This window comes from Bubalus kerabau, chromosome 2, assembly GCF_029407905.1.
Source record: "Bubalus kerabau isolate K-KA32 ecotype Philippines breed swamp buffalo chromosome 2, PCC_UOA_SB_1v2, whole genome shotgun sequence".
Classification (NCBI taxonomy): Eukaryota; Metazoa; Chordata; class Mammalia; order Artiodactyla; family Bovidae; genus Bubalus; species Bubalus kerabau.
In genome coordinates this window covers 121,481,707-121,498,093 of record NC_073625.1, presented here as the reverse complement: position 1 = coordinate 121,498,093, position 16,387 = coordinate 121,481,707, and the positions used below count along the sequence as shown (strand labels likewise).

General features: G+C 36.6%; 1 protein-coding gene across 10 annotated transcripts in view; it reads right to left on the bottom strand.

Moving 5' to 3' along the window:
* Positions 1-16,387, bottom strand: part of FGF12 (fibroblast growth factor 12) — a 650,917-nt gene that overhangs the window by 218,242 nt on the left and 416,288 nt on the right. For all 10 annotated transcript variants that reach the window (XM_055568690.1, XM_055568692.1, XM_055568693.1 and 7 more), the window contains one exon: positions 14,416-14,526. In XM_055568690.1, coding sequence (XP_055424665.1) covers positions 14,416-14,526 — 111 coding nt within the window. The remainder of the gene's footprint in view (positions 1-14,415; positions 14,527-16,387) is intronic.

Genomic DNA, 16,387 nt, shown 5'->3' with positions numbered 1-16,387 from the left:
ACTGCAAGGAGATCCAATCAATCCATCCTAAAGGAGATCAGTCCTCAATATTAGTTGGAATTCTGATGCTGAAGCTGAAACTCAAATACTTTGGCCACCTCATGCGAAGAACTGACTCATTGGAAAAGACCCTGATGTTCTGAAAGATTGAAGGCAGGAGGAGAAGGGGACCACAGAGGATTAGATGGTTCAATGGCATCACCGACTCAAAGGACATGTGTCTGAATAAACTCCGGGAGTTGGCAATGGACAGGGAAGCCTGGTGTGCTGTAGTCCATGGGGTCGCAAAGAGTTGGACACAACTGAGAGACTGAACTGAACTGAACTGAACTGAACTGAATTGAATTTTCCTTGATTCATGGACCTGACATTCCAGGTTCCTATGCAATATTGCTCTTTACAGCATCAGATTTTACTTCCATCAACCATCACATCCACAGCTGGGTTGTGTTGTTGCTTTGGCTCCGTCTCTTCACTCCTTCTGGAGTTATTTCTTCACTCTTCTCCAGTAGCATATTGGGCACCTACTGACCTGGGGAGTTCATCTCTCAGTGTCATATCTTTTTGCCTTTTCACGCTGTTCATGGGGTTCTCAAGGCAAGAATACTGAAGTGTTTTGCCATTCCCTTCTCCAATGGACCATGTTTTGTCATAACTCTCCACCATGACCTATCCGTCTTGGGTAGCCCTACACAGCATGGCTCATAGTTTCATTGAGCTATGTTTCATTGAACTAAATTCACTGAGCTCAAATCCTAGGTCTACCATTTAATATTCATGTGATTAATTTATTAATTAATTAATTTATTTGTATGACCATGGATTAATTATTCCAACTTCCCTTGCCTCAGTTTACTCATTTTCAAAGTAGAAATAATTACAGCCCCTGTTTTATAGGATTGATATAATACTTAAATGAGTAAAAATTACAAAATTTGTATACCTGTACTAGAAACTTTAAAAAGTACTGGGTAAACATTACTTATTACTATCTAATGTGGCCCAAACTCATACATTAAGAAATAATGCTTGGCACACTAATGACCATTTTATTTTTCAAATCCCTCACTTAAAATATCTAGTTCTTCTTTTTTTTTTTATTTTATTGTATTTTTAAATTTTACATAATTGTATTAGTTTTGCCAAATATCAAAATGAATCCGCCACAGGTTTTTGTACTTCAAGATAGTATGCCCTGGAAAATATTGACTCACATGAGAATTAAGTTTTGATTTATCCCTTATTCAGTTGGTGGCCACAGACTGAATGCATAATTGAACCAGCCACATTTTAACAAATCCCAATTCCATTTGTTATAATCTATTCAGTTTGAGAATGTAGCTAAATTTGCAAAATCTCTCAAGCAATAATTTATATAGAGAAAGGAACACAGGTTATGGATATTACAGAACTGAATTGTCCTCACACTATCTTGAGCAAATCAACTCACTCCTTAGAGCCTCAGAATCAGGCAATTTTGGGGAAATTTTAATAATTTCTAATTCATCAGAACTCTAATACCCCTTTCCACTACTTCAAGAACTCCTCGGCTGCCTTTCTTTCTTATCCTTAAAGCACCTGAGTGTATATTTTCTTTTTCCTGCAACATAAGCTTAAATTTAGCTGCTGGTCCTTTGAATAATAAAAGCAATGGCTCCCTCTCTTCTGGGTAAATGTACCGTTTACATGCTTTCAGAAAATGATGCCTGTGTAATTATCACCATGAATATATATTCACATAACACTTGAAGATATATTTAAAACTGCACAACAGTGTCCTCTTTTACTATTACTGCTATAGAGTTCACTTTTCCAGACTAAGCATACATACTCAATTTTCTTTCTAGTTTTATAATGGAAAATGACTTCCTTATCCATCTTTTGAAATCTCTTAAACTGTCTCTCATTCTCGAAAAGATAAAAAGAGGCAAACGTGACTTAATTTGCATTAAAACTTCAGGCTAGGTGTTGTCTGACAAAATCCTATTCATTTTTGATGAGGCCATTCTGAAAACTCCCTTTTATTCATCTATTCAACAAATACTGAAAACCTACTATGAGCCAACTACTATTCTAGGTACTGGGGATACAATACAAAATGCAAACCACGCTCCTTGCCCCTGTGGAGCTTATATTCTAATTATGCCTTTAAATTTATATGGGAGTCTGATGATACATCTGTTACTATGAATTAATTACTATGAATTTGTTACTCTTCTTATCTATTGTCAAGGCCCTGTTAAATGCCAACACATAAATAAGTCAGACAGTCAAGGAACTCAAGCCCTCAAGGAACTTATAACTTAAAGAAAGCAGATGCATCAATACAGATTAAACTATATAAATATCTTGAGATGTATAGTGTATGCAGAAGAAAAAGCAAGACTTCCAGTTAAAAACATCAGAAAAAGTTCTCAAAGACAAAAGGCAGTTGGTATTAATTTTAGAGGATAACATAATTACTGGAGAAAATAACATACGCAAAATTATGAATGAGGGAAATGTGTGGTATATATGGGGAACATTTTAGTGGAGTAGGGACATAATAAAATAAGTAAGTATATATTACATAGTGGTAAATAGTGGGAAAAAAATAAATAAATCAAGTTGCCAAGGGAGATAAAGTATAACACAGGGAACTGTCCTCAGTGTTATATGACAGTCTATTCGGGAAAAAGAATTAGATGTTGGGGAAAGGAAGGAGTATGATTGGTGTGTTAAAAGAACAGCTGGAAGACTAGCCAAAAGAAAGAGGAAAGAGAATAGTCAGGAGGTAATGGGTAGGATTATGTAAAACCTTACTGATCATGGGGTGAATTTGTCTTTTACCCTTAATGATGTGTAATGAAAGAGACTGAGCAGAAAAGTCAGTTTACCTGACCCATTTTTAACTAGGTCCCTCTCACTGCTGTGTGGATACTAAGTGGGGGAAGCCTTAAGTACAAGATTACTTAGGAAGATATTGCAATAGACCAAAGATGAGAGTAGTGTGGACTCGGCAGTGACAATAGCCATGCGTTTGTTCAGTCACTCAGTCATGTCTGACTCATTGTGACCCCATGGACAGCAGCACATCAGGCTTCCCTGTCCTTCGCTATCTCCTGTAATTTACTCAAACTCATGTTTGTTGAGCTGGTGATGCCATCCAGCCATCTCATCCTCTGTTACCACCTTCTTCTCCTGCCCTCAATCTTTCTCAGCATTAGGGGCTTTTCCAATGAGTTGGCTCTTAGCATCAGGCGGCCAAAATACTGGAGCTTCAGCTTCAGCCTCAGTCCTTCCAATGAATGTTCCAGGTTGACTTTACGATTGACTGGTTTGATTTCCTTGCAGTCGAAGGGACTCTCAAGAGTCTTATCTAGCACCACCATTCAAAAGCATCAATCTTCGGCATTCAAGCTTGTTTATGGTCCAACTCACATCTGTACATGACTACTGGAAAAATCATAGCTTTGACTGTACAGAGAGGTGGTCAAATTCTGCATACATTTTGAAGGTAAATTTACTACTTTTTTAAAATTCAATGCAAAAATCATTGCACTATCTGCTCCCACAATTTTGCCCCTTTTTGTAATGTGTTTAAAAAGGAAAGTTTCAAGTTTTTGAAAAATAAAAACAGAAATCATTGCTAATTTACAGTCTTTCTAAGTTTCAGATTTGTTAACAACACTGGAGATAACCTTTCTCCAAACCTCATTTTACAGACTAGAAATCCAGAGAACAGAGAGCTTACATGACTGAAACAAGATCATACAGACAATTAAGGATAGGACTTGGACTGGAAACAGGTTATCTGAATGAAAAAACCCAAGCTACTCTGCCTTACAGTTGATGATATAAGTGGTATAAACTCTTAAGTGGTATAAACTCTTAAGTGGTATAAACTCTTCCTTTGAGTTTTTACTTGTTTTTGTTTGGGTTGGTTTTGATTTCACAAACATTGAGAGAGAACCACAGGTATCCCAAATTCAAAAGTCTTCAAGCGTCAGAAAGAGAAAAATAAATCTATTAACATATATAGGTGGAATGTGAAAAAACTATCTATATAAGATTTAGATAATCTTGGGCTTCCCCAGTGGCTCAGGGGTAAAGAATCCACCTGCAATTCAGGAGCCATAGGAGACAAGGGTTCGATCCCTGGGTCAGGAAGATCCCCTGGAAAAGAACATGGCAACCTACTCCAGTATTCTTGCCTGGAGAATCCCATGGACAGTGGAGCCTGGCAGGCTGCAGACCATAGGATCGTAAAGAGTCAGACACGACTGAAGCAACTTAGCATGCACGCATTTGCAAAGCAGAAATAGACAGACAGACCTAGAGAACGAACATGGATATCCATGCAGAAAAGGGGTGGGATGAATTGGGAGATTAGTATTGACATATATACATTATTGATGCTATGAATATAACATAGATAACTAATGAAAACCTACTGTAAAACACAGAGAACTCAGTGCTCTGTTGTGACATAAATGGGAAAGAAATTTAAAAAAAAAGAGAGAGGAGATATATATATATATATATATATATATAGCTGATTCACTTTGCTGTACAGTGGAAACTAAAAACATTGTAAAGCAACTATGCTCCAATAAAAAGGAAAAGTCTTTAGGACCAGGCAGGTAGGAAGAAATGTAGGGGAAACTAGATGCATCCATTGCTCGGATACACTCATTTTTTTCTTGAAGTGTGCCAGCTAAATGAAACACATCTGCATAGCCCTCCTATAAGGGATCTTGGAAAATATCATCGCTATTCTAAACAGAAGGGCAAATAAGGATGTTATTCTTTATCTACACAAATGCAGATAAGGAACTGCAATATAATGTATGATGTACTGTCATATAATGTTTCTGCAACTGAAAATGCACACAGACGGTTCAAACACAATAGAGTGAAGAGAGGAATTACTGTGGGGTTTTGTGTGAGGTTGGCAATTGAGGGGATGGCTGGAGAAAGCTTCATAGTGACAAAAGAGATAAGAGTTTTCAAGAGTTCTGAAGGGTAAGAGTGATTCTCCAGATGGGTAAGATTTGTGAAGTCATTCCAAGCAAAAGGGATTAGCATGTGCAAAAGCTCTGAGACATAAAACTATGCAATATATGTTTACTTATATCATTATATTGGCTTCCCAGGTGGCACTAGTGGTAAAGAATCCACCTGCTAATGAGGGAGACTCAAGAGACTTAGGTTTGATCCCTGGGTCAGGAAGATTCCCTGGAGAAGGAAATGGCAACCCAGCCTGGGAAATCCCATGGACACAGGAGGCTGGCAGACTACACTCATCGGGGTCACAGAAGAGTTGGACACCACTGAGCAACCACATATTACTATATGTGAATTTTTTTTAATTATTCCTCAACCTAAGTCTAGAACTGAGCCCTGACTCTCCAGGAAACGAAATAAAAATGAAACAGATTCCACACATTTGAGATACTAGAAAGTCTGAATGTCAGTATGCTTTTCAATCTACCTGCAGAGCCGTGCTTTCTCTATTACATTAGGAATTAGGTTCCCAAAGAACTAGGTATGACAGTTCCAAGACAGAGACTACTTCATTAGCAAACGTGAACACTTCACATACAGGATGCAGAGGAGAGTGCCCCTTCATACCTCCTGCAGTGCATCAGAATCATCTGGAAGGTTTGTCAAAACACACACTGCTGAGCCCCAGCACTGAGGTTCTGATTCACAATGTCTACCGTGAGTCACAAACTGCCAGACATGACTGAAGCAACTTAGCACCATGAGTCTCAAGAAAATCAATCCTGAATATTCACTGAAAGGACTAACACTGAAGCTGAAGCTCCAATACTTTGGCTACCTGATGCAAAGAGCCGACTCATTTACAAAAGACCCTGATGCTGGGAAAGATTGAAGGCAGGAGGAGAAGGGGATGACAGAGTACGAGACGGTTGGATGGCATCACCGTCTCAATGGACATGAATTTGAGCAAGCTCCGGGAGATGGTGAAGGACAGGGAAGCCTGAAGTGCTGCAGTCCATGGGGTCGCAGAGCTGGACACAACTGACAACCGAACAACAAACAAGTTTCCTGATGATGCTGGTGCTGGAGGTCCAGGGAGTGCACACTTTAGGAACCACTAATTTAGAGTACTTTCCAGACGCTTCAGCTTAAGCACTGAGTTCTTTCACATCACAACAGTTACCACCATTAGGAACTCTGCTGCTGCTGCTGCTAAGTCACTTCAGTCGTGTTCGACTCTGTGCGACCCCATAGACGGCAGCCCACCAGGCTCCCCTGTCCCTGGGATTCTCCAGGCAAGAACACTGGAGTGGGTTGCCATTTCCTTCTCCAGTGCATGAAAGTGAAAAGTGAAAGTGAAGTTGCTCAGTCATGTCTGACTCTTCGGGACCCCATGGACTGCAGCCTGCCAGCCTCCTCCGTCCATGAGATTTTCCAGGCAAGAGTACTGGAGTGGGGTGCCATTGCCTTCTCTATTAAGAACTCTACTTCTGTTAAAATGGTCCCTGTCTGTAAGCTCCTGGCAAACAAGGACTCTGACCCCTACTGGGGAGAATAATAACAACAACAATAGACAACATTTAACCAGGCTTTTGGTGTTACTTTAGGCACTTATCATGAATCACCCATTTAATCTACACAACAATTCTATGATCTATGTACTATTATTATTCCCACTTGCAACAACATGCACTATAGCCTTCCAGGCTCCTCAGTCCATGGAATTCGCCAGGCCAGAATACTGGAGTATTCTGGGTAGTGTGTAGTGGGTAGGCATTCCCTTTTCCAAGGGATCTTCCCAACCCAGGGATCGAACCCAGGTCTCCCACATTGCAGACAGATTCTTTACCTTCTGAGCCACCAGGGAAGCCCAAATAAATGGGGGAATTAAGATTTAGGTTAAATAACTAACTCCAAGGCATAGAATCTCAAGTCAGCCTGGATTCAGTTCTGGCTGTATCATGTATAACTCCCCAGATCTTTATATACACCTTGAGAATATCACATAGGAATTTGCAAACTGAAGATTTCCTGCCAGTAACATACCTTTCAGAACAAATGGTATTTATGGAAGTGGAATCTGTCGATCAGTTTTTCTGAGCACATTTACTTCTATATGAGAATTAAAGGAAAGACTATAAAAAGCTTACAGATTCTCTCTTCCTCTCATTTTGTAAAATCAGAGATTGCATAAATCCGAGAAAGTTTATGTGACTTGCGGAAGACCAACACACCATTCACCTCACAGTGCTAGGAGAAGACTAAAGATAATATACGTCCTTAGTTCTTCTAGGAATACACTTGGTGACGTAGCTCCCTTAAGATTCTTTAACCACTATATATACTGTCTATATAAATATGCCACAAATAGTCATAGAGCAGCTAGGAAAAGGATAATCTCAAATGGCTCATGTTTTACTTTACTAACCAGAGGGTAAAAGTCTTAGGGTCAAAAGGAAATACATAAAATGGTACAATGCCAAGGTTAAAAAAAAAAGGCTGAGGAGTTATTTCCTCATGAACACATGTGAATGGGTAAACTATTCAAGGAAATAATTGGTTCTTGTTCAAGCTTGCTGCAAATATTATTTGAAGGAGCAGTTCAAGAGGGAGGGGATGTATGTATACATATGGCTGATTCATGTTGAGGTTTGACAGAAAACAGCAAAATTCTGTAAAGCAATTATCCTTCAATAAAAAAGAAATAAATGTTTAAAAATCAAAAAAAATAAAATAAAATAAAATTGAAACACATTCAACAAAAACAAATCTCTAACAAACATCCATCACTTTTCTTCTAGCTATAAAAGCCGAAAGGCAATATTTTTTCTTTATTTAAAAAAAAATCAAGTGAGGTAACTGCATTCATAAGCTAAGACTGAATATTAATTTTGCTCTTGAAAAGGCATGCCACTATAAGAGTAACAACATTACATGTACCAAAGTGTTGCTCAGAATTATATAAATAACCTTGCTTAAAGAAAATCAGCAGGATAACACACGCATTTCTTTTTCTTTTCATCTGACTTGTAGGTGTGATTTCACACATACAAATTGTGATATATTCTTAAAGTATAGACAACACTAGAAGAAAATAATATCCCTATAATTAGATATGGCACAGCTTTTGATCTACCATGACTACTATAATGTACATGTTTGAGTAGGTGAAAGTGATGTCGATGTCCAGAAAGGTCCCTTGTTAAGAAGACAGAACATCTTTACAATTCTTTGTAGAATCCCTTATGTCCTTAATGATTTTCCTCAACTAACCATTTGGATCATGTTTTTGTTCATCGTTTAGCAATACAGAGCTTCTGTTGGCTTTGGCTGTGTCTATATACTTATGATTGGTGGTATCAAAACATCATATGTTTAGCATTGTATAGAAAACATAGCTGGATGAGTAAATTTTTAAATTTCCAATTGGATTCATAAAACTCAGATACAGATCTTTTTGAAATATACTTTTTATGCTGAAATCATAGAGAACTTAATACATTCATCAAATCTAAAGAAATTGTACTTGTAACTAGTAGCTAGGAACACAAAATATTAGAGGCCTAGGATCAAAAGTTAAGAAATAAAATTCGAGATTAATTAAACATAAAGAATAAAAATCAAACAATTCCTTACTAAAACATGGGAGGGTTTTTTTTCTTTTTTTTTATTATCTTGGAATGAATGAAAGCTTTCTAAATAGAAAAGAAATGTTCAGGGCATAAATGCATATTTAAAATAAAGTAAAATAAAGCATGGCAAAAAAATTTAGAGACAACAAAATGAGTGAAGGCATTTGCAACTCACATAACAATGAGCCAATTTTTAAAATATAGATTTCCTGCAAATGATAAAATAGACATTTAATATAAATAAATATAAACAAACATTTCATAGAAAAAGAACTGCAGATGGCTCGTAGAATATATGAACAAGTGTTCAAACTAACATATAATCAGAAAACAAAGTTTATGATTTTAGATAACAAAGAACCAAAAGTTGATAACACACTGTGTTGACTAATAAGGAAACAGCCACCCTCAGTGTAAATTTGCATGATGGAGAATTAACAGGTATCTTTCAAAGATATAAAAATCACAAAACCTTGACCAAGCAATATGTCTTTTAAGTATCTATCCAAATATGCTTGACACATGCAGAATGACTTCTGTACATGGATATTGTTTATAGCACAGTTTATATTAGCAAAATTAGAAAGAACTAAAATATATTTCAAGAGGAAACTAGGTTAAATAAAGTATCCTATTTAAATATGTCCTAGTATGGAAAAAGTCTTATAGCTACAACATTTTAATTAAAGAAAAAGTACTCAACAAGATGATGGTAGTGGTTTAGACACTCAGTCATGTCCAACTCTTGCGATCCCATGGACTGTAGCCCACAAGGCTACTCTGTCCCTAGGATTTTCCAGGCAAGAATACTAGACTTGGTTGCCATTTCCTTCTCCAGAGGATCTTCCCCACCCAGATATCGAACCTGGGTCTCTGGCTCTGCAGGAAGATTCTTTACCGATTGAGCTACCAGGGAAGCCCTGGTAGATAATAGACAGATATAGATATATTAATACATATATATGTATAATATTGTGTATGTTTTTAATGCACAGACTGCATCTGAAAGAATACCAAAAAATGTGGCCAAGTGGCAGAGAGGAGAAGCACAGAAAATCTCTTTTGACTGTGTTAATTCATTCTAGCCAAAGAAATACATCCACATATCTGTGGTTGAACAAAATTGGGTTTATTGACCCTCAGTAAGGAAGAAAAAGACACACCATGGCAGAACTGAGGTGTTTTAGTTAGTACAGTGTAAGCAAGGACTTCCAGATTTGGTCTCAAGTGATTTTTAAGGAGAAAAAAAAAAAAAAGAAAGCAGATTTATTCTGGGTTGAACGCTCTATGGATGCAGGTATAGTTCTATAATTGGATATCTTAATAATTCTTATCTGGATGGCAAGAAGAACACAGTTACTACAGCTTCAAAGCTGTAGCCACCCATATAAGCCAGGGTAGAGCAATATTTGATCATTTTGTAGTTTGGACAACTTTCTTGTTTTTGTCTACATTCAGATGTGATTCCAGAGTGGTCTCATTTGCATCCTGATCCATCACGGTCACAATGGCCTTTTCTGATCTGGTGTTCTATGAAACTGTTTATGTTCAACAGAAGCACACCAAGGCCTGCTGGTAGTGCCAATCCAGCTCGTGGTTGTAAAGCACTGTTTTACTCTTTTTCAACTGTATACCCTTTTATGTACCTTTATAATTTTTTATCATATATTTATCTATTCGAAATAGTTTTTAAACGAATCTCAAGACTGAAGGAGACCTTAAAAGTCAGTGAGTTCTGAAACTGTCGCAACTTCCCCTCCCACACCAAAGGAGTTTTTTTTTTTTTTTTTTTTTTTCCCCATAAATCCTCTACAAGTACTAGTACAGCATCTGCTTGACTATCTCCAGTTTCACCATTGTACTCATTTATCAGGCAGCTCATGCCATAGTCAAGTGGCCCTGAATATTTTTGTTCAGAGAACAAAGGGAACAATGCATTTGGTTATAATATTTGAATTGTTTTCACCCCAGCATGTTTGACCTCTTCAAATGTATCTTCTCCTATGGTAACCAGTGGAGCAGAATAATTACCTTTCTAATTTTATGTAAAATATTCCTATTAATACTCTCCCAACTGCAATTGTCTTTTTTTTGTTCCAGTGTTTCAACACTGTTTTGCATCTTTTATTATCATTACATTTGCAGAGATTTTTATCTGTTGCTGCTGACAAACCCATTTGGCTTTGTACTCAATTACATGTAATTAGTCTTTTCTTCATGAACAAAAGATCAGGTGTCCTATTAATTCAATCCAAGATGCTATGGTAAGGTTGGCTGGACCCAATGATGTCTACTGAACCAAACATCAGACTTCTGACAGATGCTCATAGTAACAAGATTTTTTTTCAAACAATCAAACGCTTTTACTCCTGCCCACACAAAGTAGAGAAAGAGAATGCATTTTAACAGCTTAGAGGTTTATAATTTTCTATTAAAAAGCATGACTACAATTTAAAGCCTTCTCTGATATTTTTACCTCAATCCACACTCAGAAAAGGTAAAAATAAAAGTAACTTGTTTTCACTGGAAATTTTTAATTAAAATATGGGGGGGAGGTATCAGAAAAAAGTACATTAGTCAAAAAAACTGGCAAAATTGGAATAAAGTCTATAGCTCAATTAATAGTACTTACCAATGTTAATTTCCTGAATTTGATAATTGTAGTGTTGTTACATAAAGTGGTGCCCATTAGGGGAAGTTGGGTGAAGTGTACACTGGAATTTCCTATGTTATTCTGTAATTTCTCTAAAGTCTAACATTATTTCAAAAGGAAATATTAAAAAATACTTAGGTGGATACACAATGATCTACAGAAACTTTTACACATATGCATAAGGACACATTAATTCATTTGTTTCATCTTGTGTTGAGTGTTTACTATGTATTAATGATCATTCTAGATTCTAGATCAAAACAAAATCTCTTCACTCAGGAAAATTATATTCTCCTGGGAAGAAGATAAAAAATAAACAGCAACAATATACATTTTAGGTCATCATAGGAGCTATAAATAGAAAAAAAACTGGGGTAGCAGAACAGAAAGGTAAAGGTGAAATGTTTAATTTTATTAAGGATGGCCAGGGAGGCTTCTTCAACATCTACAAGATATATTTTAGCAGCACTGTTTGTAATTGCCTTAAAATATAAATGCTTATTATCCATCAAAAAGAGAATGGATAAATGTATTTTGGTATGTTCATGCAATGGGATACTTTACAAAAATGAAAATGAATGATATAAAGCAAATATATCACCATATATGCATTGGATGACCATGATATTGGGAGGAAAATACATAAAATTATATATGATAATGTTCCTCTTAAAAAAGTTTAAAACCATGCAAAACAATGTCACGAACGATGTATATAATATATGCATCATGTATATATGAAAAATGTACATGTAAACCTGCATGGAAATAAACAAAAAAAAAGTCAAATTCAGGATAGTTGTTATACCTGGTACTGAAGGGGAAAAGTAGACTCCACCATTTCGAAAGAGCATACTGGGGCTTCAGATGTAATGATGTTTTTAACTAAATGTTAAGCCAAGGGTTGGGTATCCAAATGAATTTATTAAGTCTTATTATGTTGTATATTTAAGCTCCTTTTAATACCAACCTGTCAATTAATATATGCAGTAGTTTATTTGAATAAAATATAAGATATTTTAAATTTGTGAACTTAGTTTCTAAAAGTATGTGACCAAATGCAGTACCCAGTGTGTGTGTCATGCATAATGCTATTATGCCCATAAATACACACATATATAATACATACACATCTGTTTGTGTATAAATGTATATATTTACATGTGGTTATAGATCTACATTAGCCACTGACCCAGCATTTGGAGAGAAAGCACTTTCAACTATTTTTCTAGAAAAATAGTAAGTGTTTCTGTTAGTGGACTCCACACTTTCACCTCTCTGCCATTGCTCTATGATAAATGTCATGCATTCACAGGACAGCTGTCTGGGTTACAGTTGCATCCTATTAAACTGAGTATGGCTATTTGGCTCACTTGAATCTATCTTCATAAATTTATAATTTTTCAATCTTTTTTTAAGTTGGGTAGCTGGTGCTGACAGAGGATATTAATGCTTTCATCTCCAGCCACCTCATCTTATAGAAAAAGAAACCAGATCAAGGGATACCTCAGAGACAGCAGCGGGTGACACAGCTAAGTAACATCCTTGGTTCTTTCCATCTATACTTGTAGCTTCACTAAATTTGCATTCAAGTTGAGATGCAATAAATGGAAATTATACATGGAGAGGAGAGCATCCTCATTCATCTGGACTCAGGGAAAATCTTAAATCACTTAAAGAATGCATTTCCACAAACACAAACCAACAATGCAAAACACAATAAGTAAATCAACTCCTCAGCAGAAAATGGGCTGAAATTCTCTATAATAAGATCTTTCCTTTATTGTAATTCATATTTTGTAACGTGTAACATTAAGTAAACAAAGAATAATTTAGAAGGGGTGGATAGGAGCATTTTCACACTCTAGGGATCATAGAACTTTCCTCAGATCTATATTTTTCCCTGGTGGCTCAGATGGTAAAGAATCTACCCAAAGTGCAAGAGATCTGGTTTCAATCCCTGGATTAGAAAGATGCCTTGGAGAAGGGAATGGCTACCCCACTCCAGTATTCTTTCCTGGAGAATTCTATGAACAGAGGAGCCTGGTGGGGTCGCAAAGAGTCGGACATGACTGAGCAACTAACACTTTCACCATAAAATATCAAGCTTTTAGATTACCTTATTCAGTTGGACAGAATGTCAATCTGACCACAAGGGAAAGAAAGAAAGAAAGTGAAAGAAAGTCTGATCAAAAAAACCACATCTATCAGAAGACAACTCAATTGGGTATCGATTTAATTAGCATTTACTATGTGACCAGTGACCAGTAATAAAGATCTAGCAGTGAATACAGACAAACTTTGGGAAACAATATAATGTCCTACATATTTTTAGAATAATAGGAATTTCCTCCCCAGGTACCTATATATGATTATGCAGAAACCGAAAGGTACCATGAGAGTGGTCATTCCTGACTCTGAGGCTTATATTAAAAATGCTTCTTAAATGCAATTACACTCTGTCAGACTTTGATGATTTGGTAATTATCAAGCTTGTCAGCCCTATAGTTAAATTAGTTAAACATTATTTCCAGAGATGTCATCAATAATCTTTTAATACTTGCATTTCATTTCAAAAAATTGTAAACAAAATTGCAGTTCAGTACTGATATTTATCATCTTATTATCATATAAACTGCAAAATATAATATTTTAATATAGTTTTCTTTTTAAATCAATAAATTTGGCCTCAGTCAAGATAAAATAACATGTAATATACAAATGTATATATTCAATATTTACTTTGAGAAGTAATTTTTGTCTTCCAGAAATGATGTTCTAAGACTTATTATGGTATTTTTACTATTTGGTTCTAGGATTAAAACACTACCTTGAGCTAGAAGGTAGCCTTGTTTCCATGAATACTTAACATCATTCTGACTACAAACAATGGAATGAGAGGAAATTCTTGTCCACTGAGCAGTCAGAACTCCTTCAAGCCTCCTACCTTCTTATTGAATACATAAGCTCTATACATTACTGTCTCTTTGCTATAAGAATCATACCAAAAAGGACAAAGAAAAAGACAACTAGCTTACTAGTAGTTGAACAGTTCCAAAGGCAGCCTGGCCGTGCTTTAAGTCTAAGAGACACTAAGCCATACATCTGATTGTAACTGGATTGCATGAAGCTAATGTTCCTTACTGTAGTCGCTGTTTTCGTCCTTGGTCCCATCGATGGTACCATCTGGGTGCATCTGCAGGAAATATCCCTGCTGGCTGAATAACCTTGTCACAATTCCTTTCAGCTGGGGTTCTGCAAAACAAAATGAAATGATTATTCAAGTTTTTATTTGGTTTGCAAAAATGCACACTTGCAAATTATCAAAAACATCCCCTAAGTCAATGCATAAATGCCAATGGTTTAAATACTGAAGTAACTATTTGGAAAGGAGGAATTTTGGTAACATAGCTTTACTTTTTCTTCTTTCTAAAGGCAGATCCATAATATTCTGCAACAGTAAGCCAAATGTAAATGAATAAAAGTGAAAGTGAAAGTCACTCATCGTGTCTGACTCTTTGTGACCCCATGGTCTATACAGTCCATGGAATTCTCTAGGCCAGAATACTGGAGTGAGTAGCTTTTCCCTTCTCCGGGGGATCTTCACAACCCAGAGATCGAACCCAGGTCTCCCACACTGCAGGCTGATTCTTTTACCAGCTGAGCCACAAAGGAAGCCTAAATGAATAAAAGCTAATTATGATTAGGAAAATACAGAGGTGTGCTAAAAAATGAGTTATTCTTCTCCCTTGTGTGTCTAGTGTCTGGCTTCAATATACCACCAAGCTTGTGGTACCATTCCAGAATACTGTTCAGACCAAACTGCCAGTGTAATTCCTAAGCTTTCAGCAGTCATAATCGGCTCCTGGAAGACTTCTATTTCTGCTGAATGATAACTATCTATCAGAAACCCCTGGTTTTAAAATTCTAATCAAATTCAGTCTTGGATGAGATCCATAGAATAAAGTTAAACCCTCCATGGCCATGAGATGTCACTGGAAAGTATGTGGAAACAGATTTCACCTTCAGTAAATACATCACCAGAGTAAGACCCAATACCATGTAAGTCATTTTTCCAGTACAAAAAATAAATAAAAATCAAGCCATATATATTTCTGTAAATATTTCAAACTAGATGTGGTCTTTGGCTTTTAAAATTCCCTACACCCTAATACCATCAAACTGATCTTTGTATAACACATTTGAATTTTTGTATACCCACTAACCATAAATATTTAAAGCTTTCTCACTGTGGTACTAGCTGCAGCAACAATCTATTTTCTACAATATCACCACCATCTTTGTCTCTACTTTAGTGTTTGGTAAAAATTAGATTACTGCAGCACATTTATAGGGGGCTTCCCAGGTGGCTCAGTGGTAAAGAAGCCATCTGCCAATGCGGGAGATGCGGGTTTGATCCCTTGGTCAGGAAGATGCCCTGCAAAGGAAATGGCAACCTGCTTCAGTATTCTTGCCTGGAAAATCCCATGGACAGAGGAGCCTGGCAGGCTACAGTCCATGGGGTAGCAAAGAATCGGACAGGAATGAGCGATTGAGCACATACACACACAAACATGCACCATATTTACTGTCCTAATTATTCCATTAAAATTAGTAGTAAAAGAAAAATGCTGCTTCTGTTGACAAAAAAAATGAGGTAAGGATGGAACTCGTATGATTGGTGATGTAGTTATGCATTTTCTTCAAAAGAGCAATCAAAGAATTTCAACTGAGAGTCAGTTCCTTCACCAACTTATTAAACCAATAATAATTCAGATCTCTTTTGGGTGGGGGGGGGCAGGCGATATGCTAAATACTGTGTGTTAAACTAAACACATGTATTGATGGTTGAATCTAAATAAGAGTTCCAGTTAAGGATTCAGTGCAACAAACTCTTTGGGAACGGACCTGCTCCCTACAACCATCGTGTCTTTTACACCTACAACTAGATCACACATACTTGGGAATGCAAGGCAATGCCTGTATAAACATATCTTCTCCAAAGCAGTCCTAAAAGTAGAAAAGATGCCCCTCCCAAAAAAAAAAAAAAAAAAAAAAAACAGGTAATTATGAAGCAGGGTATTAAAGAGAACTAAACTGGAAAGTAGGCATTCTG